At 42.6% G+C, this 25061-nt stretch overlaps 1 protein-coding gene across 2 annotated transcripts in view; it reads right to left on the minus strand.

Annotated features, from left to right (window-relative positions):
• The window catches only part of DCAF10 (DDB1 and CUL4 associated factor 10), a 44436-nt gene extending 39976 nt beyond the window's left edge, over positions 1-4460 (minus strand). For both annotated transcript variants that reach the window (XM_025888268.2, XM_025888270.2), the window contains exon 1: positions 3842-4460. In XM_025888268.2, coding sequence (XP_025744053.1) covers positions 3842-4392 — 551 coding nt within the window. In that variant the 5' untranslated portion in view covers positions 4393-4460. The remainder of the gene's footprint in view (positions 1-3841) is intronic.
• Between the last annotated feature and the right edge of the window lie 20601 nt (positions 4461-25061).

The following is a 25061-nucleotide window of genomic DNA, read 5'->3' on the forward strand; positions in this document are numbered from 1 at the left end:
AACAGTTAATATGTCAAATACTCCCTGAAGAAAACAAATTTAGAACATCCCTTCATAATTTATTATTTTCTTCAATTTTAGTTCCATCTTTGTTAATTGCAAAAGACAAAACTGAAATTAGATTTAGTTTCACATACACATTTCCCACTTTCTTTGTTCTTCATTCTTTCTACCATCTCAGACCTTCCAGTTGAAAACTCCTCTCTGAATGTAGAATTCCATTATTGAAGGTCTGGTGGCAAACTCACTGGGCTTTGCTTGTGTATGTATTTAATCTTCAATCTTGACAAAAATGAGGAATCCATCTTTGATGGGTATAGACATCTAGACTGGCAGTTTTCTTCCCAGCATACTGAAAACAATCACTTTCTTCTGATTTGCACTATTATTGATGACTAATTGGCTATCACTCTCATAATTACCCCTTTGAAGGTCTTTTTCTCTAGTTTTTAAGATTTTAGTATTTGTTGTTCTGGAGTCACTGTATGTCTAGAAAGGATTCCTGCTTGGGGTCTGTTGGGCATCTTAAATCACGGCCTGCTGACTTTCTTCAGTTCTTCAAGTTCTCAGCTATTATTTCTTAAAAAAAAAAAAAAAAATTTTTCCCCCCATTATTTATCTCATTTTCTTCAGGAGCTGACCAAATATATAGTATGCCTTTTCTCTCTATGCTTCAGGTCACTAAACCTCCTTCATATTTTCAATCTCTGCATCTTTCTTGTCTCCATTCTAGATAATTTCTTCATTTCTATTTTCCAATACACTACTTATCTCTACAGCAGTGCCTAATGTGTTTTCATAAAGGATAGCTTGACAAAGTCCCACATATTTCTATTAACATCAAATTTCATTTGTCAAAATGTTATCTTAGGAGGTGATACACTTGTTTTGATAAAACTGTTACTGTATAATATTTCTGGAATTCTTTAGAAATTACCTCTACTCCATGTATCCTTTCATTTCTTTTTTAGTGCTAAATTTTTTCTAGTCTGGTCTCTATTAAATTCATAATTTTAATTCTTACCTTCCATGTCACCTCTCCTTCTCTGTACTGAGAAGTCCTTATAAATGACAGTGATAATGGTACCCAGTAAGCTGATTTAACCCAAAAAACATAAGAATATATGAAATTATCTCATTTAACACAGATGTCTTTTTTCTATAAAATTAAGTCCTGCAAAAATCTGGAGCCTATTAGTAAATGTAGTAAGAATAATAAAAAATTATAACACAACTATTTTCACCTATCACATTCACATAGATGAAAAAAATGGCAATGTGCAATGTTGGCAAAAGTATGGGGAGACAGGCACTTTCATATGTGTGTGACAGGAATTAGTAAAATCTTCAGAGGGCAGTTTAATAATATGTATCCAAAATCTTCACCACCTTTCACTCATTCTAGAGAATTATCATGAGGACATAAATCTAAAAGTTTTGTTTATAGAGGTTTTATTTAAACTAATGAAAAATGTTAAATAATGTAAAAAGACATTAACATAGGTAATTCACAATATATTGTATGAAAAAAAGCAGGCAACAAAATAATATGATTCCATGTTTATATTAAAATAAACATATGCAGGGCACCTGGGTGGCTCACTCATTAAGCATCTGCCTTCAGCTCAGGTCATGATCCCAGGGTCCTGGGATCGAGCCCCACATCGGGCTCCCTGCTCAGAGGGAAGCCTGTTTCCCCCTCTCCCACTCCCTCTGCTTGTGTTCCCTCTCTCACTGTGTCTCTGTCAAATAAATAAAAACCTTAAAAAATATATAATAAAATAAACATATGTAGGGGCGCCTGGCTGGCTCAGTTGGAAGAGCATGTGACTCGATCGCGGGGTCATGAGTTCGAGCCCCATATTGGGTGTAGAGATTATTTAAATAAATAAAAACCTTTAAAATATAAATAAATAAAATAAACATACACACACAAAAATTTCCTTGGATAGCCATTCAATCTCTGGGATTATAAGTGATGTTTAGCTTCTTTTTGCTCGTTTATTGCCTAGGTTTTCTAGAATGAGTATGTATCAATTGTAAATTAAACATCATTGAATTATAATTATTTACATTATTGAACTATTTTAAATACCAGAGTACCTAACTACTTTTTACAAAAATGTTTATAGGGGACAATATTGTCCGGATTCAAACAGAACTATCAGTAATTTATTCCTCATTCTAATAGCAGTGGCAATGGGAATTCCTTCTTTTAATTCATTCTACCCCTCTCAACATGCACCTAAAATCTCACTTCCAAAAAGTAGAAAACAGCTATTTCTGAGAGCCTGACAAAATAGGCAGGAGGGTGGGAGGAGAAGAGTTGGGGTATGGAGAAGAAAGGAACCGAATGTTTACGAGAAACAGATTCTTGGTATTTTGGGAGAAGCTTTAGGAAAAGGGCTTTGTTGGAGAGAGGACTGGGGAGGGGAGGTTACATGAATAAACTTCAGTAGTTTCTCCTCTCTTACCTGTATTCAGGTGCACATTCACTGCTACAGGTTCCACGAAACTGCTGTTAAGTAGAAACCCCAGAGATCCTAGCACCAAGTGTAATTAGGAAGATGCATATGCATCATTGAAATGGAATATGATGTACCTCCTCACTGTGATTCCAAATTCTGCTACTTTTCTCCTTTCTCAGCATATTTTAGGTTTTTCTTTAGCAAAATATTTTGCTTTGTTAAGCCATCATTTTTCAGCTTCTCTAACATGACATAGTGGCCCTTCAACCATAGGTCCTTTGACATACCATTTTCTCCATCTGAAATACTTCTATCCCCTCCCCATCCTATCTTGGTTAATTCATCTTCTCATTTTTTCTATTCTTGGTTAAATGTTATTTCTTCAGGGAAACCTCAAACACCCTAGTTGTACAACCGGTTCCTTCAAGCCTTTACCTCAATTTATACATATACATTATGAAATACTTAGTATGGTTATTAAAATCTAGTTGAACCATTAAGTTCCCAGCTTAGTAAGAGTGGTGCCATTAGCTGGTTTTGCTCACCACTGCAATCTCCGCATCTGTAACATAGCAAGTGCTCAACAAATATTTGCTGAATGAGGGAATTAATAAATGAACTAAGCAAATGACTAGAATCGAAAGACCTTGATCAGGTAAGAGTTATATTAACTATGTCTTCTCAGAGTAGAACTGTGTGTAATTTTTTTCCTTTGTTGTTTAACTTGTTCGTGTACTCACCAAAGTTTTAAATATACATATTATTTTGAAAATTTCCCATAACGCAAAGTAAACCGAGACCAAACATGAAATATTTAATCCGCCAGGAAAAAGGCTGGACACCCGTAACAGAAGCATGTAGTCTAGCCTGGGGAGTTCACAAATGCCCCACATCCTAAGACACCTCCCTGCTGCGTCTTAGTATCCTTCAGGAGCCAAGGAAAGCACACTTGTCAACCCTCAAGGCAAGTCAGGCACAGAGTACACGGAACCTGCAGACTCCTACCCTTGCCAGAAGCTTCGGTGAGAAAAACACAAGCCTGGGATGACAGGGAAAGAATGAGTATTTACTCAAAATGTATTTGCTGGGCATGTACTGTGTACCAGAGACCCTAGCTCTGGCCTGGCTCTGGCAGACCTGCCGGGTGGAGGGCCCTAGGTATTTCTGCTTCACAGAGCTCCGCGTCCCGAGGTGCACAAATGAGTCCCGGGCCTGCCTACCTCCAAGGGCTGGGCCGGGACCTCCAACAGCCACAGAGCGCTTCAGAAAGTGCCGGGGTGCCTGCAGGCCGGCGGCCCCCAAGCCGGGCCGCCGACCACGGGCAGCAGAGGCAGGCGGAGGCGGGCACCCGCCCTCCGAGGGGCCGCGCTTACCCGTCGGGCGAGTACTCGAGGTTGAAGACCGCGCCGTGGGTGCGGGTGCTGAGATACACCGAGTCCGCGGGATGGATGGAACCATACAGGTTAGTCATGGTGCGGAAATTGTCCCGCGCCGGGTCCACGAACAGCCCGCGGCCCAGGCTGCGCTCTCTCAGCCACCCGAACAGCCGGGCGCCGGGGCCGCCCAGGCCGGCGCCGAGGCCGTGGCGGCCCCGGCTCCCCGCCCTGCAGTCTGGCCCGGGTCGCCGGCGCGGCGGGGAGGGCGGTGACGGCTCTCCCTGAGCGGAAGCGGCTAAGGAGTCTAGAGCTCCGGGCGGCCTGAGCTCCCCCGCGCGCGCGACCAGGGGCAGCGAGGGGGCGCCGGGGCGACGAGGGCTCCGGGAGGGCGACGGGGGAGGGGCTGCGTCAGCCCCGGGCTGCGGCGGCGCGGACGCGGAAAGGAGCGGCCCGGCGGCTGCCGCCTGCCCCGCACGGGGTGCCGGCTCCTCAGCCCCGGTTCCGGCCGTCCCATCCCCTTCGGGACTACCGGGCCCGAAGGTAAACATGACCAACGCACCCGCCCCCCGCACCCGGCCGCAGCCCCGCCGGCCGACACCTCAGCGCTCCCGCTCCAGCGGCCACTTCCGGCGTGCGACCGCCTAACCCTGCCGGCTGGGAAACACGCGCCGCCCTCGGCTACCGTCCGTTGGGGACCGCGAAAGCTGGGACACCGCCCATGGCGGTTGCTTTATCCCGGAGGGTCGGTGATCGGCAACGACTAGCTGTGTTTGAGCGCGACTGAGAATGCTCAGGGCCCGGGCTGCATGGGGCAGTGGTAGCATCAGGGCACCCCTGCGACAGTCGGTAGTTGCCAGTCATCGTGACTGTGTGCCTGGGGATGAGTGGGCCTGAATAAAGGGGTGGACTATGATATGTACTGTTATCCCCAATTTAGGCAAAGGTCACAAGGGGAAGAAATTACCATATCATGTGCAGGTCCCACACAGTAAGTGGCACGGTGTACTGCCTACTCAGACGGGGAGTCTAAGGCCTCAGGTTCACTATTGTGCTAAAAGCCAAGGCCTGGGGCACCTGGGTGGTTCAATCAGTTAGGTGTGGGACTCCTGATTTCAGCTGAGGTCAGGATCTCAGGGTGGTAAGACCAAGCCCCTCCCTGGGCCCTCGGCCCAGCAGGGAGTCGGTTTTATTTTTTATTTTTTTTAAAGATTTTATTTATTTATTTGAGAAAGCGAGAATGATAGAGAGAGAGAGAGCACATGAGAGGGGGTAGGGTCAGAGGGAGAAGCAGACTCCCCTATGAGCGGGGAGCCCGATGCGGGACTGGATCCCGGGACTCCAGGATCATGACCTGAGCCGAAGGCAGTCGCTTAACCAACTGAGCCACCCAGGCGCCCAGGGAGTCGGTTTTAGATTCTCTTTCTGCCCCTCCCTGCTGCTCTCTCAAATAAATAAAAAATCTTAAGAAGTAAAGAAAAAATAAAGCCCAGGTCTATACAGGAACTCGAAAATGGGGTCTATTGGTGCCCCCTGAATATCTGCCCAACTCCCAGCTACTGCCCAGCAGGTCAAGATTTTATCAATGCCAGGGACGCCTGGGTGGCTCAGTCGGTCTGCCTTGGGCTCAGGTCATGATCCCAGGGTCCTGGGATCGAGTCCCTCATCAGGCTCCCTGCTCATCAGGGATCCTGCTTCTCCCTCTGCCTGCTGCTCCCCCTGCTTGTGCGCTCTGTCTCTGACAAATAAAATCTTTAAAAATAAATAAACAAAAAGATTTTATCCAGGCCAAAGTCGTCTTCTCCCACAGGAAGGAGCATATTTCCAGCAGGAGTCACCGAGTGGAGCTGGAGATCTAAATCAAATCAACTGTACAAGCAACAGAGCCCAAGGTCAAATCCTGTTTATATGTGCCAGGCAGGGCACAGAGGGCATGACAGATGCAAGGCCCTTGACCACTGCTGTTAAAGATCAATATATAGAACTCGTTTGTAAAAAAAAGTTAACAGGAACTGGGGTGGTTCTTGGGAAGGGAAGGAGTCTTCAATAAAAAGCTTGAGGTACAAGGAAAGGTAGATACAAGAACTGACAACTCTTCTAGGCCTTGATTAAGAGCTATGTTGTAGAAAGCTCACATTTGATGACTGAGGATAAATCTGGATCTTTGCAGGAAGAGCTATCTTGTGAGGACAGATCTGAAGGATCTCTACAGTAAGGGAATGAGATTCAGAGGGCTGAACATTCTGCAGGTCCTCCCACCAGGAAAGTTAGTAGTTCTTCAGCGCTCTTGTCCATGAGCTGATTGAAAAAAGGGCAAGAAGCATCCATCCTGAGTTGAGAGATCAGGCAGCCATTCCTCATCCATCCTGAGTTCAGAGATCAGGCTTCAGGATACTCTCCACGTTGCCCCCACAAAGTAGAAGGGGTAGAGATCTATTTTGTAATTAAATAATGTTCCTTAAAGACCCCCAACTTCTGGCTGCAACAAATACTTAATAGAGGCCCTCTGCTTGACCCCTAAGTTTGTTTTTTGTTGTTTTTTTTTTTTTTACTATTTTATTTATTTGAGAGGGAGAGAATGAGAGATTGAGAGAGAGCACGAGAGGGAGGAGGGTCAGAGAGAGAAGCAGACTCCCCACAGAGCAGGGAGCCTGATGCAGGACTCCATCCTGGGACTCCAGGACCATGACCTGAGCCATTAAGCAGTCGCTTAACCAACCAAGTTATGGCCAATGGCTAAAATTTCATGGTCTATAAAACTGACCATTCACCAATATTACTAAATTTTTAATAGGTAAAATAAAACAATTTTAAAAGGTTACAAATTCTAAGGCATTTAAGATATAATTCCAACAGAAGAACACAAGCTCTGCAATGAAAGTTTGTGCTGCCTCAAGAAAATCAGATTTCACAGTTCAGGCAATTCAAATTTTTTTCTTTCTTATGCTTCTATTTAAAATGTGAGTCCTCACTTATCAAATATTTTTTGCTAAAAGCTAAAATAATAAATTACATAAGGACTAAAATTCTACTGAGATGATCATGAATGTACAACCCATCAAATTAATAGACAAAATAAATAAAAATTTACTGGAAGTTAACTGAGAAGGCACTAAAGATAGATTAACTGTGACTGCTCCTATTTACCCACTGCCTTTGAGAGCCTTTAAATACAACCATGTCATGTTAACAAGGAATTGACTGCAAATCACAGTCTATATAGACCAATTTCTACGTAACGCTATTTTTTTTTAAAAGATTTTATTTATTTATTTGACAGAGAGACACAGCGAGAGAGGGAACACAAGCAGGGGGAGTGGGAGAGGGAGAGGGAGAAGCAGGCCCCCTGCCGAGCAGGGAGCCCGATGTGGGGCTCGATCCCAGGACCCTGGGACCATGACCTGAGCCGAAGGCAGACGCTTAATGCCTGAGCCACCCAGGCGTCATGTAACACTATTTTTGAGTGCTAAAAAATTTTCAACTTCAACAGCTCAACTTCACAGAAAAGCATCCTCTGGACTTCTTTGCCCTGATGTTCCTTTTAGATCACAACACAAGGAAACAATTGGCAAACATTTCCCCTAGGCCCAGGTATCACATGTCCCTGGATACCCCCAACACTTTAGGATCTAGCTCTTTGAGGAGGCAGGGAGCAAATTCATTTACTTTCTTTCCTATCCACTGACTAGATGTTTTTAAAAAATTACTTCCCAAGTAATGTAGTATGCCTGAAATATAAACACTAATTGTTCTGTTTAGGCTTTTATACTTTGGGAGCAGCAGCTGATTCACTCCTGATGTCTTTGACATCATTGGTACTGCCCATCAAATAGAATTCTTTGTTGGGGACAAGACTGACAAAATGAGCAAGGTGGTTGGACATGGCAAAAAAAGCTGAAATGGCAGCGACATCCCAAGCATCTTCTCGATTGAAGCCATGCATCTCTTAACTTTTTGAAATGGTCATCTGTTATGTCATCAGCTCGGGAAACAGCAAGTGCAAACTCTAGCATTGCCTTTTCCTGAGCAGGAAGGTCAGACTTTCTCCAGTTCACACAGACCTGCAAGAAAACACAGTCAAAAGCAGAATCTCTGTTCATCACAATATAGCTGATAAAACAAAAGGTCTAACAAAATGAAAAATCCTTTAGAATAAAGGGGCAAAGTCAGGACAAAATACTTTCCAATGGAATATGAACTTGAAACTCTGGCTCAGCCCCACCTCTGCCAAGAAGTCTTCTTTGCTCACTACAACTATAAGCACGTCTTGCTCCTCTAAATACTTATGGCTCCAAAAATCTCAGAACCAAGACTCAGAAACTCTAAGTACATAAGGACCCCAAATCCAAACTTTTTCTTATGAGTAAAGAGAAGCTCAGTTAATTATCCCTTTGTCCCCAATTAATCCCAAACAAGAAACAATATCTGCAAAATTAATAGCTGACACCAATTACTATGTGCTAAGGATGTGCTCAATGCTTCGTATTATCTTATTTCGTATAAAAATTCTAGGAAGTAGTATTTTTATTATTGCCCCCATTTTATTGGCAAAGAAACCAAAGCTCAGGGAGGTCAAGCGACCTCCCCAAGGTCATACAGTTGGAACGTGGCAGAGCTGGGATGTGAATCAAAGTGTATTTGATTCCAAAGATTATACTTATAATCATTACCCTTGCTCAAGTAAAATACTGAAAACCACTAACCATCTAAAAAATAGAAGAACAGTTCAGCAAACTATGGTGTGACAGCATACACTATGGCCACCAGGGAAACAATGCCTAGAGAATGATCTTGGATGAATAAAGGTCTGGCAACTAGGCAGGAGGCTCTCAGGACAGCAAAGGTGAGAGGATGTACCTGTCCTGAAGTTATCTTCAGGGTGGCAACAGGGGCCCTTCAGGAACAGTTTGCAAGGTTTCCACTCAGGTGGGGTCAGGAGAGGAAGCTGGGGGGTAGGAAGACCGATGACCCTCAACCTCAGGAATAAATGCAGAGAACAGAGGTTTCTGTTCCCCAGCCCAGAGGATCCGGAATTTCACTGTAGGGATCAGTAGGGCTTTGTAAGTTTGGTCTGCTGTGTCTTTACCCTTAATCCATTTCTCTGGGAAGAATTAGCATGACCTCTGACACCCAAAGGGCCTGATTTTGGACTGAGATAGTAGGCTGTTGGCTGGGAGACTGAGACCCATTTTCACAACCAATCTCGGTGGGAAAGAGAAGATGGAGGCAGTTCTATAAATGAGAAGCAGACAGATGTAGGCTTGGGGCTAGCAGGAAGAAATAGAAGAAAACCTAAGAAACTCATTTGGGCCCATTAGGAATAATTAGCTAAATTCACAATGGCAAATGCAAACAATATAATGTAGCAGAAAACAGTGCAAGCTTTGAAAATGGACTCTCATTTTCTAGTTGCATGCCCCATGTTAAGTTACACCTCTGAACCTCAAGGATAAAATGGTTATTAATAAGGCTCAACTTAGGGGGAGCTGTGTGCATTTGAGAGAATGTATGGCATGTATCTAGGATCAGGTGTGGCACAAAGCTATGGTTCAGCTAACCCCTAGTCCCAAACATCACGTACACACAGAAGCATGTGGGCACAGTGATGGGACTAGAAGGGAACTCAAGCAATGGGAAGAGCTGCAGGGGGAGGTGTTCCCTGAACCATATAGTGGCATGGACCTTTCCCTTTTCTTAGGTATGAAGAAGCCCTGAAATTGGCACAGGGGAGGTAGGCACCAACCTGGTCAGAAAGCACTGGGTTCTTTGACCCTGTACCGGGCACTATGGACAACCATGCTGTATGGGCACCTGTTGGCCAGGCTGGTCACCACAATGATGAGTTCCTTGTCAGCTCTGCTGAGCTGGCCTATGGAGGGAGAGGGGAGGAGACCTGTTCATAAGCCTTGGGTAGCAGCTCAGACAGAACCTAGACAGGTTCAGCCATACTTTAGCAACAGAGGTGCCTACCTTCTCACCTACCCCTTCACTTATGCATTCATTCCCAGTCTCTTGCTACTAACCACCCTATTTTATTTTCTTCATAATACTTAACACTTCTGGAGTTAACCTATTCTTTTATTTTTAGTTGTTCATTCTCTTCTCCTCTCTAGAAAATGTCTGAAAGTATAGAAATTTTTCTGACTTGTTCACCAGCATATCCCCAGAGGAATGCCTGACATATAGTGGTTGCTCAGAAAATATGTGTTGAATGTATTTCTAAAGTTCCAGAAACATTTTCTGAGGCCCATCAGATACTGGACTAACACTTTCAAAAGAGGAGGGAAAAGAGACTTCCTAACCTCAGGGGACCTACTACATGGGGTCGGGAGAGGCAGGAGAGGAAGGATTTCATTTTGGCACCTGGTACCATTCTGGGAACTTTACATATATAATCTTATTTCATCCTTGTACCAGCACTGCAGAGTGGGTATTGATACCATTTTATGGGGCGCCTGCGTGGCTCAGTTGGCAAAGCATCTGCCTTCAGCTCAGGTCATGATCCCAGGGTCCTGGGATCGAGTCCCACATCAGGCTCCTTGCTCAGTGGGGGAGCCTGCTTCTTCCTCTCCCCTTGCCCCCTTCCCCTGCTCCTTCTCTCTCTCTCAAATAAATAAATGAATAAAATCTTTTACAAAATACCATCTTACTAGTAAGGAAACCAAAGCTTGGAGACATCGAAATCCTCTGTTGAAGGTCACGAGCGTCACCCATGGCACAACTCAGATGTGATCACAGGGTGTGTCTCTTGTCCCCAGGATGGAGCCGCTGTGGAAGCTGTGGGAAGGTAAGGCAGAGCACGCCACTGGAAAAGGAGAAAGGGTGCTGTGGGAGGTCGGATGAAGAGTCCGTTATAAGTAAAGGCAGGTGAGATATGAACTTTGAAGGAAAGATCACATTCACAAAGCATGGGCAGGAGAAAAGGCATCTTAGGGGCCCAGCAGAGGGTGAACAAAGGTAAAAAGTGGGTAAATCATGAGACCTGAATGCTTCAGAGTAAAATCTGGTCCATTTTGATTCCAACAGCTAGAACACTATCCCCAGTTTACAAATGACGAAACTAAGGCCCAGAGAGGTTGAATGACTTGGCCACGCCATGCCAAAAGCAAGAGGCAGCGTTGGAATTTTGACTTTGGATTTTTAGTGTATTTCCTAATGGGATGTTATGGCAGACAACTATTGCCTGCTATCCAGTAGCTATCCTTGACAACAGAACCTGGATATTGTTCAGATATCAGATTGCCACCAGTTTCAGGGAAGGTTAAGTCCTTCTCCAACCCTAGTGGGTGAATCCTGATTGGTCTAAACCAATTATGGTTATTCTATTCCAATTCTTGGTGATTGGTCTAGGAATGGTCATGTGACACCATCCTGCCCAATAAGAAATGAGGGGAAATCAGCTGGGAGCTTTTTTTTTCTATCTCCACAAAGAATATAAGGAAGAGATGCACTCTCCTAACCCCTTCCAGGAGTTGTGGAAGCATGTGATGTTTACTGCTGCTATAGCCATCTAGTGACCAGGAGGAAGACAGAACCAAAAAAATGCTAAGAACCTCATCCTGTTGTATCATTTAGCCATTGGATTAAACAACCCAGGAAGCACCCTGTCTCTGGATCTGTTGTGATGTGAGACACTGAACTGTCCTTACGGTTACATGAACTGGATTGTGTTTTCTCTTACCTGTAGTTGAAAGCACCCTGATAACAGATGCTAACAGTTCATTACTGGGCCAGAAGACATAGTATAAAGAACCGTATAAGGGCACCTGGGTGGCTCAGTTGTTGGGCATCTGCCTTCAGCTCGGGTCATGATCCCAGGGTCCTGGGATCAAGCCCCACATCGGGCTCCCTGCTCAGCGGGAAGCCTGCCTCTCCCTCTCCCACTCCCCCTGCTTGTGTTCCCTCTCTTGCTGTCTTTCTCTCTCTGTCAAATAAATAAATAAAATCTTAAAAAAAAAAAAAAAAAGAACCGTATCTATCAGCCAGGGGCAAGGATTGGGGAAGTGGTGGGGAAGTGGAGAGGTATGGACAGGTGAAGGTGGTACTGAGGCAGAGGCTAAGGGCTCCAAACCTTTCCCACAAGAGCATGTGGATTTTTATCTTTTTTATATAATGGAGTTCCATACAAGATTTTGTTTGGAAAAAAATCATCTAAGTTCTACCACCAAGTTTGAAAAACAAAAGCTTATAGCAAATGTCTATGCTCAAAGAAGGGTGTTATAATTTGGCAACATAGAGCACCAACTTTAAGAAGTACCCTGAGGAAATAATTCAGGGATGTTCAAAAAGATAAATGTACAAATATCTGTTACAAGTTCTAAATGTCCAAGATTGAGAGACTGCTGAAATAAATTAAAATATCTCTATTATACAGTACTATATTATACAGCCACTAATTATAATGATGCTTTGACTGGAAAATGCCCATGATAACATGATTTCATTAAAAAAAGTTACATGTATAGGGGCACCTGGCTGGCTCAGCCGGAAGAGTGTGTGACTCCTGATCTCAGGGCTGTAAGTTCAAGCCCCACACTGGGTGTAGAGCTTATTTAAATAAGTAAATAAACTTAAAAAAAAGTTACATGTATATGTACACAAAGAAAATAAGGAAGAAAACACATCAAAATGCTAATAGTGGCTGACCTGGGTGGAATCAGATAATTTTTACTATTTTTGAATTTTCTGCTCACTTAATTTTTCTTATTTTTCAACATGTAATTATAGGAAGAAGCAAGGTACCTCTCACTCTTGTTGAAGCAGCTAGCATGTATCTCAGTGGTTCTGTCTCCATACCATATTACAGGGCTAAAGGGAAATATAAACAAGCCTCACAAGTGGGTAGAAGACTGAGTGACAAAGAGTCCCAGAACATAAGAGCCTGTGCCTAAGAGGAAAAAGCATGTCCTTCTGACTGGGGTACAAGTGGACCCCAAAGGAAGGGTCTGCCCACAGGAAAACTTGGGCAGACTAGAGCGACCAGTGCCAGGGATTCCACCGCAGCTGACAGAGTCTGCGCGAGCGGACTCCATGCCTGAGGGGAGGGGCTCACCTTCTTTTCCACCTCCTCCATGAGCTCTACAATGTCAAAAGGCAGGTCCTTCTTGTAGGGAGTAGGGTAACGGCTGATGGGTTTGGACTTCTCTTCCTGCTGAGTCCCATAAAGGCGCAAGTTCAGGATCACCACAGGCAACTTTTCCCAAAAGCTATTTGTCACAGGGTGAAGACGAGACTGAAAGGAGAGAGAGACAAGTTTGGGTGGGCTACTGAAGGCCTGGCTTGAATGGCTAGTCTATGTACCTGGGCCTAAAGGAAAGAGATGGCAAATAGGTTTCACCTCCTGGCACAACTCCCACTGATTATAAATCCCCTGTCTTGAGCAATCATGAAAAGGATTCTGGGCTCAGTACGAAACAACCCTGTAATTAATTAGTGGTGTCTGACATAGGTAGGCAATATGAGGGCATGGTGGCCCAGGTAACATTATTTGCAATAGGTTGGATAAATGTTTGAGCCTGGATTCAAGTCCAGAACTGTCTGATTCCAAAGTCTATGTTCTTCCTACTCTGTAGTCCTGTCTCTTGAAAGAAAAGTCTAACTAAAAAATGTCAAAAACTAACAATATTCTAAATGAAGAACAGGAAACAAACATAAATTTGAATGGGCAGCCCCTTCATACCTTTTACCACACAAAGTTCTAAGAGGGGTACTTTTCTGAAAGCTCAGTGTGGTCAGGTCACCTATGAAAAATAGTGTAATCAGACAGCCTGGATCCAAACCCTGACTTAGCAAATATGTGAGAAGAGGCAGGTCCCTCAGCTTCACCTATAAAGTATGGATAATAATAATATCAAATTCACAGAGCTGTTATGAGGATTTAATGAGTTAATACATATAAAGCTCTTAAAATAGAGCCTTGCTCTTAGTATATACTATATATTAAATAAGATGTTACAGGTTTAAAATAAGGGTGCAATGAAAGTATATTGGGGTATGCTTGCAAATCTATCAATTGACATTTGCTTACATATTCAATACTAGACCCACAGAAAAGATTTGGACACCTCCCCTCGCATCCTCTAGGAACCCTGGATGGGCCCTATCTACTGGAGCAGCCCACATGCCTGACCTTCACATCTGACACCTCAGCTCGGTATATCCTACTGAAGGGGAAAGTAAAGGCTGTCAAACTTTGTAGCTTTTTAATTTCAGCTTCCCCTACCCACTAACTAGGATTGGGCCACTGATCCCATGAGGCTCCCAGGCCAAAAAGCTCTATCCACATGGATTCATACTCTTTGGAAGCTGAACTGAGAAATCAGAAGTGAGTTAGCTGGCAATGAGAGTTTGGGCTGAAAAGTATGAGTAAGGCAAGGCCACTGGAGTCATGATGGTCATGAGCATACCAGTGAGAGAGAGACCATGAGTAAGCAGTTATGAGGGAGAGAAAAAATTCAGGGTGGAGGGTAAGGAAAAAAGTTGGTGGTAGGAAGAGATGCAGACAGACAAAAAGAGAAAGACAAAGAGCAGCTGAGACTTGTTCATCATGGCAGAGTTCTCAGGATCCTGCTGCAGAGGTCCCTTGAAGTACCAGAATTAACGCTCAGTGTCAGTTTCCATGTGGCATGATTGCTTGGTTTCCCAATACTTGAGATAGAGCATTGACAAGAAGAATCAGAGATAACCACCAAGAAAGTAAATGTGTCATTTCAGTCAGGGAGCCTTCTATAACTCAAAGAAAACAATGTAGTCAGGAGTGAAATGGTCCTACCATATAAACTTAACAAAAAATAAAATAAAAAGCAAACACTCAAATAATACTTAGTATACATGCCTAGTATTTTTCTGGCTGCATATACATATGCCCAAAGGTTTTATTTATTTATTTGAGAGAGACAGACAGAGAGAGAGAGAGAGAGAGAGAGCATGAGAGCATAACGGGGGTGGGGTGGGGGGAGCTGGAGAAGCAAACTCCCCGCTGAACAGGGAGCCTGACTCAGGGTTTGATCCCAGGACGCTGAGATCATGACCTGAGCTGAAGGGAGACGCTTAACCGACTTAGCACCCCCCCGCCCAGGTGCCCCCTGGCTGCTTTATATTAACTCAAAACTCAAGTTACGTTGGTATGTTATTATCCCCATTTTAGAGATGAGAAAACACAGCTACAGAAAAGATAAGTCACAGAGCCTGTAAGTGGTAGAGATGGGATTCAAATCTAGGCAGTCTAGCTCCAGAGTCCACAATCATAACCATGTGCTGCGCTACATGTATAGAGCTCACTAGCAAAGATGGCAACTACTTTTTTCAAATCCCTAAGTGGGTGCCTGGGTGGCTCAGTTGGTTAAGCATCTGACTCTTGGTTTTGGCTCAGATGATGATCTCAGGGTCATGAGATCAAGCCCCGCATGGAGCCCGAGTCTGCTTGAGATGCCTACCTCCTCCCTCGCCCTCTGTTCCCCCTACCCATGCACGTGCATTCTCTCTCTCAAATAAATAATCTTTAAAATAAATTTAAAAAAATAACCCCCCCGATGAATCACAGAACTGTAACCCCTGAAACAAATAATACATTAAAAGTTAATAAAAAAATAAATAAAACCCTTAAACTCCAAGTCACTCTACAGTCTCAGGTCTAGTCCTTCTTTCCCCCTTAACCCTTATATTTTCATTGTGAACCTTTGAATAACCAGAATACTATTAAAAAGAACAACTTCCCTTTGAGTAAAGTACCACACCGAGCTTACTGGTAGGAGTTTTGTAGGCATTGTCTTGGAACCTTAACTTAATATCACCATTTACCTCTCTCCACTGGGGCAGCCAGGTTCTGCTACCATGAGGGAAAGCCAGCTCAGTAATGCCATTTGCTCTTTCAAAAGAAGATGAATGTAGAAGTTCAGAATGAGGCCTGCTATTAGCCTAATGAAGCAGCAAGAAATAGGACGATGTACCTGGCACAGTAAAGGCGGTGTTTCATGTGACTGTGGGTGGACTTTGAGAAAAGACAGCCACTCTGCCACCTTTCAGTTATATAAGGGCACTAAGCTCTCGCACTCATCCCTGAACGTCAGACACCTCTGAGACGGTGGAAAGGCAGGTGTATCCTTGATTCTGGGCACTCTCCATGGCTTATTTTCTGGTTTGATAGTAAACCGAAATAAAAGCAACCCAAAGGTGATATTATTCTTGCCAATCTTTGAACCCATACTGGAGGTTCTGGATTAACTCATCAGAAATGAAATTTTCAAGTGAAATCTGATTATTTTTTTTAAAGATTTTATTTATTTATTTGAGAGAGAGAGTGAGAGATAGCACGAGAGGGAAGAGGGTCAGCGGGAGAAGCAGACTCCCCGCCGAGCAGGGAGCCCGATGCGGGACTCGATCCCGGAACTCCAGGATCATGACCTGAGCCGAAGGCAGTCGCTTAACCAACTGAGCCACCCAGGCGCCCTGAAATCTGATTATTGAGTGTTAACTCAATTGTTTTTCCCATGGGTGTACATGTGGCAGCACTGGGGGCCACAGAGGCTGTATACTGGCTACGTGGAAGTTCATTATAGGAATCTGCCAACTTTTATGTGTTTGGAATCATCCATAATAAAAAATTAAAAGCTACACTTAAATTATTTTTTAAAAACCTGTGGAACAAATATACACACGTAAGTCTGCAAGCTGTCAGCTTACAAATGTTAGCTTAAAAAGCCAACTATGAGAGGGGCGCCTGGGTGGCTCAGTCGTTAAGTGGCTGCCTTCGGCTCAGGCTCAGGTCATGATCGCAGGAGCCTGGGATGGAGCCCCGCATCCGGCTCCCCGCTCCGCAGGAAACCTGCTTCTCCCTCCCCTACTCCCCCTGCTTGTGTTCCCTCTTTCGCTGTGTCTCTCTCTGTCAAATAAAATAAAATCTTAAAAAAAAAAAGCCAACTATAACAGCATCTGAAGTATGAACATGGCACAGTACTTGACATTCTTAGGTGAGTGAATAAATGACAGTTCTTTTTATTGGCTAACTATAGTTTAAAACTTGGTTTTGTAAAAAATCAGAAACTTCATGATTATAAAATATAGAGACTAGAAAAAAAATAAAATATAGAGACTGGGTTCCACTCCCAGTCTTCATAGTACAGCACAATCCAAAAAGAAAAAATTAGTAAAAATTTTGATGTCATCAAAATTAAAAACATCCTTCAAAAGATACTGTTACAAAAATGAAAAACAAGCCACAGAGTGGGAGAAAAAAATTTGTAAATCATGTATCTGATAGAGGGTTTATATCCAGAAAACATATATATATATGTTTTTAAAGATTTTATTTATTATTTATTTACTTGAAAGAGCCTGTGCAGGGAGTGGGGAGAGAGACAGAGGGAGAAGGAGACAATCTCAAGCAGAACTCCATGTGAGTGTGGAATCTGACACGGGGCTTGATCTCATGACTCCAAAATCATGACCTGAGCCGAAACCAAGAGCCGGAAGCTTAACGGAGTGAGCCACCCAGGTGCCCCTATCTAGAATATATTTGAGAGTATCTTATAACTCAACAAGACAGGCAACACAATTTAAAAATGGGCAAAAGATCTGAAATAGATATTTCATCAAATAAGATATACAAAGTCCGTTAAGCATATAAAAAGATACTCAACATCATTAGTCATTAGGGAAATGCCCAGTAATTCCACTCCTAGGTACCCTATCCAAGAAAAATGAACACATACATCCACAGAAAGACTTGTATGCAAATGTTAACTGCATTTTTTTTTAAGATTTTATTTATTTATTTGGCAGAGAGAGGCAAAGCGAGCAGAGGGAATGGGAGAGGGAGAAGCAGGCTTCCCGTATAGCAGGGAGCCTGATGTGGGGCTCGATCTCAGGACTCTGGGATCATGACCTGAGCCAAAGGCAGATGCTTAACAACTGAGCCACCCAGGTGCCCCAGCATTATTCATAATAGCTGAAAAGTGAAAACAACCCAGATAGCCATCAACTTGTAAGTGGATAAACAAAATGTGGTGTATCCATACAACAGAATACTATTCAGAAACAAAAAGAAATGATTTACTAATACATGCTACAAACATAGACGGAACTCAAAAACATCATGTTGAATGAAAGAAGCCAGACACAAAAAAATCTGTATATTGTATGATTCCATCCACATGAAATGTCCATAAATGGCACACTAGAGAGACAAAGTAGATTAGCCCATGGGGCTAGAGTAGGAATGGGAACTGACAACAAATGGGCATGAATGACCTTTCTAGGGTGACTGAAATGTTGTAAACTGAATTTTGGTGATAGTTGCACAACTCATAAATCTACTAAAAATCACGGAATTGTACATTTAAAGTGGGTGAAATTTATAGCACCTAAATGACACCTCATTAAAGCAGTTTTTAAAGTGCTGCATGTAACTGGCAGGATGGGGAGCTGAAATATCACATTTGGTTTTAGAGAGAGATTTGGGGAAAGTTTCACAAGCATGGAAGAAGAGCTAACCTCTATGCCTTTTCATAGCCATTCAAAGGCTCTGACAACCAAGGAATGCCTAGAGTCTGACCCAGGTGTACAGGAGATTTTGAGTTTCTCAGCTTGAACAACAACAAATGCCGTGCTAGCAGACTTCTGTTAATAAAAAGACAAATGGCCCATGCAATGGTGAACTGGTCATACACTCGGACAGTAAAGGAGTTTTTTAAAAAGGTATAAATCCACTGTACAATAAGAACAGAAGAGCAGACAACAGCAGATGAATGTTTTCAACAAATGTTTGTAAGACAGAAAATGGAAAGAGAAGTGGTATCTAGTAGAGAGGAGATACGTTTCCACCTGAAATACCTTCAGGTGGACTTCTGAAGACAGGTGAGCCTGTGTGCTCCACAGACTCCCGGGAAGGCTCAGCTTTTGAAGGGACAGACACTATCCGCGGTAAAAGGCTGATAGCAGGTAAACAGCTCAAGTCTGTACACCTCTTGACCCCCTAACCCAATGGCCAGGCTGCTATCCCCACCTCCACCCCCAAAACAATGCCTAGTTATTTTCTGACAAAATGAACTGCAGGTGAGGGTGGTTGCTTCTGGATAGGAACTAGAGAAACTTTTTTCACCTTCCCATCTGAAACTCTGTACCCATTAAACAGTTATTCCTACTTTCCTCCTCCCCCAGGCCCTGGCAACCAGAGCTGTTTTTCAAAAAGCCTTGTAGACTTTTATCTCCACAAGGCTTTTTGAAAAACAGCTATAAGCTTGGGAATCACTGTGTTGTACATCTGAAACCAACATAACATTGTGTGTCAACTACACTCAAAAAAAAATTTTTTTTAAAAAGACTTGTAGACTTTTAGAACCATTTATCTACATTATTTAGATGAAAATTAGAAGTGAATTGTTGGGGGGGTTCATATTACTGTTTTTCCTCAAACATACTGTTTTTAGTCTAGAGATAAAAGTATGTTATGTAGGGCGCCTGGGTGGCTCAGTTGGTTGAGCGACTGCCTTCGGCTCAGGTCATGATCCTGGAGTCCTGGGATCGAGTCCCGCATCGGGCTCCCTGCTCAGCGGGGAGTCTGCTTCTCCCTCTGACCCTCTTCCCTCTCGTGCTCTCTATCTCTCATTCTCTCTCTCTCAAATAAATAAATAAAATCTTTAAAAAAAAGTATGTTAAGTAATCCCTGAAGGAACATGTGACATAAAATATAAAGCTGAAGAAATATTTAGCAAGTTTAAGTTAAGAGCTCTTTCTGGTACAGAAACTCCTTCACAGACTTTCATGCAATGCCTTTTGATATACTACATTCTAGGTATGTGTGTGTGCATGTATATAAATTTGGTAGTTTCGATCTCATATTTCCTGCTATGGTAGATTATGGATAGTGAGCTATGGAAACACAGACAAGGGACAGTTATCTCCAAACCAGGATCAGAAGATATTCCCTGGAGGAGCTAGTGATCCAGCCCAGTTTTGAAGGTGAAGTTAAGAAGGGAGAAGGAGATTGGTTTGTTAAATTAAGAATTTCAAGCAGAGGGCATACATGGCTTGAAGGATGGGCACAGATCAGGGCACATATGTGAAAAATTTATAGGTGACTTGGTGTCACTCAGAAGAAACGAAAGTCAAAGAGAAGCAGGATGAGGGTGGCAGGGTGAGCTGAGGCCAGGTGTCACAGAAAGTCTTGGTTTTTTTCTTGTAGGTGACATGATGCCCCCTGGAGAGTTTAGGCAGGAGAAAGGCACGGTCAAAGCTGTGTTTATTTTTTGTTTTGTAATAACTTTTTTCATTATTTGCTTCACCATGCTGAACAGTCACCAAGAATGTATCTATTTCGCCTATCTCCACACTATTTTTTTAATTGTGAAAAATATCAAACAAGAGAGAATTAAAAAACCAACCCTATGCCCATCATCCAGATTCAACAATTACTAGATTTTGTCATATTTACTTCATATATCCCTCTACTTTTTCTGTGGAAACATTCCTTTTATTGTGGTAAACACAAAATCTACCATTTTAACCATTTTTAGGTGTACAGTTCAGTGGCATTAAGTACACTGAGTACACTGTGCAACTGCCACCCCCATCCATCCAGAACACTTTTTATCTTCCCAAACTGAAACTGTACTCATTAGACAGTAACTTTCATTCTCCCCTCTCCCAGCCCCTGGTAACTTTGTGTCTCTATAGATTTATCTATTCTGGATATTTCATATAAACTGAATCATACAATATGTGGCCTTTTATATCTGGTTTCTTTGTTAGCATCCTGTTTTCTAGGTTCAACCATGTTGTAGCACTTATCGATACCTTTTGTTCTTTTTTAGGGATTGAATAATATCCCATTATATAGATATGCCACATTTTGTTTACCCATTTATCAGCTGATGGTCATTTACATTGTGCTTTTTGGCTATATTTATAGGTGACTTGGTGTCACTCAGAAGAAATGAAAGTTTTGTGGAGACACAGGCTTTCAGTTCTTTTGGGTACATCCTTAGGAGTGGAATTGTCATGTTATATGGTACCTCTATGTTTAACATTTTGAGGAGCTGTCAAACTTTTCCGAAGTGCCTGCATCATTTGACACTCCCACCAGCAATATATGAGGGTTCTAATTTCTCTACATCACCACCAACACCTGTTATTATCTTTTTGATTATAGCCATCCTAGTGGGGGCAAAATACTGTTATCACTGTGGTTTTAGTTTGCATTTCCTGGACTAATAACATTAAGCACCTTTTCATGTGCTTATTGGCCATTCATTTATATTCTCTGCAGAAATGTCAATTTGAGAGGCACCTGGGTGGCTCAGTCATTAAGCGTCTGCCTTGGGCTCAGGTCATGATCCCAGCATCCTAGGATCGAGCCCCACATCAGGCTTCTTGCTCAGCGGGAAGCCAGCAGGAAGTCTGCTTCTCCCTCTCCCACTCCCCCAGCTTGTGTTCCCTCTCTTGCTGTCTTTGTGAAATAAATAATCTTAAAAAAAATGTCAATTTGGATCCTTTGCCCATTTTTAAAATGGGTCACTTGTCTATTATTGAGCTGTAGATGTTGTTTATATATTCTAGATACATGTCCCTTATCAGATACATTATTTTCAAGTATTTTCTCCCATTCAGTGGGTTCTCTGTTCATTTTTTAAAAAGTATTTATTTATTTTGGTGGGGGGTAAGAAACGTGGGGGAGGCAGCGGGAGAGGCAATTACAAGCAGACTTCTCCCGCAGCCCAACGCAGAGCTCTATCCCAGGACTCCCCGATCATGACCTGAGCCGAAACCAAGAGTTGGATGCTTAACCAACTACACCACCCAGGTGCCCGTGTTCACTTTCTTAATAATGCCTTTGAAGCACAAAAGTTTCTAATTTTGATAAAGTCCAATTTGTTTTTCCTTTGGGTGTTTGTGCTTTTGGTGGTAACATATCTAAGAAACCACTGCCAAATCGAAGGTCACAAAAACATGTTTTTTTCTAAGAGTTTACTCATCATTTTGTATGTGAGTATCCAACTGGTCCAACACCATTTGTTGAAATATTTTTCTTTCCTCACTGAATTGTCTCACCACCCATAACAAAAATCAGTTGCTCACAAATGTGAGGGTTTACTTCTATGTTCCGAATTTTTTCCTTGATCTATGTCTATCCTTGTGCCAGTACTGTCTTGATTCCTGAAAGCCTTGTAGTAGGATTTAAAATGCCTTGTAATAGGATTTAAAATCAGAAGTGGAAGTTCTCCAGCTTTGTTCTGATTCTCAAGTTTTTGTCTGTTTGTTTTTGCTATTCTGGATCTCTTGAATTTCCATATTAATTTTAAAATCAGTTTGTTAATTTCTGCAATGAAGATAGTGGGGATTTTGACAGGGATTACTTTGAATCTGTACATTAACTTGGGGAATATTATCTTAACAATATTAAATCTTCTGACCCATGAATATGAGGTAACTTCCCAATTATTAAGATATTTAATTTATTTCAATGTTTTGTAATTTCCAGAGTTTAAGTTTAGTATTTTTGTTAAATTTATTCCCAAATGTTTTATTCTCCTTGATGCTACTGTAAATGGAATTGCTGTCCTAATTTCAGTTTTCCAAGTATACAGAAAGGCAGTTGATTTTTGTATATTGTTCTTGAATGTAGCAACCTTGCTCAACTCATTTGTTAGTTCTAACAGCTTTTTTTAATGGATTCCTTAGAGTTTTCTACATACCAGATCATATCACCTGCAAACAGAAACAGTTTTACTTCTTCCTTGCCAGTCTGGATACCTTTTTTTGTTTTTCTTGCTCAACTGTTTCAGATAGTGCCTCCAGTACAATGTTGAATAGAAGTGAAGAGAGCAGACATCCTTGTCTTCGTCCTGATCTTACAGAGAAAGCTTTCTGTCTTTCACCACTAAGTATGACGTTAGCTGTGGGTTTTTGTAGATGCCCTTCATTAGGTTGAGGTTCCTTTCTAATCCTACTTTATTGAGTGTTTTCATCATGACAGTGTGTTGAACTTTTAAAATACTTTTTCTGTATCTATTCAGATGATAATGTGGTTTTCACCTTTGGTAGGGTATGCTAATTGATTTCAAATGTTTACATTCCTAGGATAAATTCCATTTGGTCATGATGTATAATTCCTTTAATATAATGCTGGATTCAGTTTGCTCCTATTTTGTTGAGGATTTTGTGTTTATATTCGTAAGGGATATTAATCTGTAGTTTCCTTTTCCAGTGGTATCTTTGGTTTTGATACCAGGGTAACCCTGGCCTCATATAGAATGAGTTGGTATGTGTTCCTTCTTTTTTTTGGAAGGAATTTGTGAAGAATGGGTATTCTTTAAATGTTTGGTAGAATTTGTCAATGAAGCCATCTGGCTTACTGCTGTTACTGACAAGTCTGTTGATCTCACAACTTCACGAGACCATGAGCCAGTTATCAGTGTACTGCCACAATGCTCTAAACTCACCCTTACTGCTCTGAGAAAATCAATCTGGGCCTTTAAAAAATGTTTTCTTTGCTATCTAACACAAAGACAAGTTTTGTAGGTATAAGGCCCTGAAGAAGCATTTCAGGAGGAATAGGTTGTGCTTACTGGTTCCAGTGTTCATTCTGGTATACTCCTGCAGCATGGCAGCTTCTCCACCATCTGCTCCGGCTTCTCTCGGTGGCCAGAGGCACCCAGCAGCCAGCAGTTTTCCTGAGCACCGTATCAGGCAGTTTTGTAACAGAGCCTTCCAGGAGACACTCCCCCAGGAATAGCTTTCCCCAGAACCCTAGCATTGTCAGCAAGTTCTGGAGGGTGGATTTCTTTTCAAGATTTTATTTGAGAGAGAGAGAGAGAGCGAGCAAGAGTGGATGCACAGGAGCGGGGGGAGGGGCGGGGGAGGAAACAGACTCTCTGCTGAGCGCAGAGCCTGACTTGGGGCTGATCTCAGGACCCCAAGATCATGACCTGAGCCGCACATTTAACCAACTGAGCCACCCAGGCGCCCCTGGAGGGTGGATTTCTAAGCAAGTTCCACTGGCACAGGTTCCCAGTGACTTCTTACTATTTAATGAACCAAGACCATGTCCTCTCCAACAAGGTCTCAACCAGTCCTGGACAGCAGGAAGAGCCTTCCTCAGATGTGCTAACTCACTACTAGGCATAATGGCTGTTCCTTACATCTGCTATTCTTATACTCTTTAAAGCTCTCGTTAGTTTTACTTGCCATGATTATGTGTGATTAAAAACATTGGTAGCAAGGAGACTCACTTGTAAGTGATAATTGTAAGCATTTACATTTAAATTCTTTATTTGAATAAAGACACAATACTTACATAGACTTTTTTTTTTTAAGATTTTATTTATTTATTTGACAGAGACAGAGACAGCAAGAGCAGGAACACAAGCAGGGGGAGTGGGAGAGGGAGAGGCAGGCTTCCCGCCGAGCAGGGAGCCCGATGTGGGACTCGATCCCAGGACCCCGGGATCATGACCTGAGCCGAAGGCAGACGCTCAATGACTGAGCCACCCAGGCGCCCTACATGGACTCTTAATATCTGTATATAAATCAGCATGTAGATCGTTTGTAATTTGAAAAAGAGTTAAATTTTTTTTGTTTTGTTTTTAAAGATTTTCTCTTTATTTCAGACAGAGAGAGAGCACAAGCAGAGGGAAAAGCAGGCTCCTTGCTGAGCAAGGAGTCCGATGCGGGACTCGATCCCAGGACACTGGGATCATGACCTGAGCCGAAGGCAAATGCTTAACCAACTGAGCCACCCAGCTGTCCTAAGACTAAAAAAATCTTAAAGGTTCACTCTGGTATCACATTCTTTGGGACACCTATCCTGGACACACCAAAATGTTAATATGCACTCATTCATCAGGTACTATCTATTTAGGTGCTAGACCCTGGGTTACAAAGTGAGAACGAGCTCACAGCCTCGCAGGAGACAAATGCGGGGCAAGACTAATACCTTTGGTTTATTTTCTTTGTATTCTGTTTTCCACAATGTGAATAGATATCTTCTCTAGCAACCACCAAAAAAGGTTTTATTTTGAAAAAGGAAAATACTTTTCCTTCTGAGGGCGGAATTGGAAGGAAAGGATCAATCCCGAAGTCCCTCTGCTCAGTCCTCAAGGTTCCCACGGAACCATACGTGGGAGCGTGTTAGTATCCTGCGGTGCAACCCGAAACGGCGGAAGTAAGGGATCTGCCATCGATTTAAGCCGTGTTCCTCGTACTGTTCTGCAGAAAGACCGCAAGA

The sequence above is a fragment of the Callorhinus ursinus genome, unplaced genomic scaffold (assembly GCF_003265705.2).
Source record: "Callorhinus ursinus isolate GAN/ISIS: 27379988/994484 unplaced genomic scaffold, GSC_fseal_2.0 scaffold24, whole genome shotgun sequence".
NCBI classification, from domain to species: domain Eukaryota; kingdom Metazoa; phylum Chordata; class Mammalia; order Carnivora; family Otariidae; genus Callorhinus; species Callorhinus ursinus.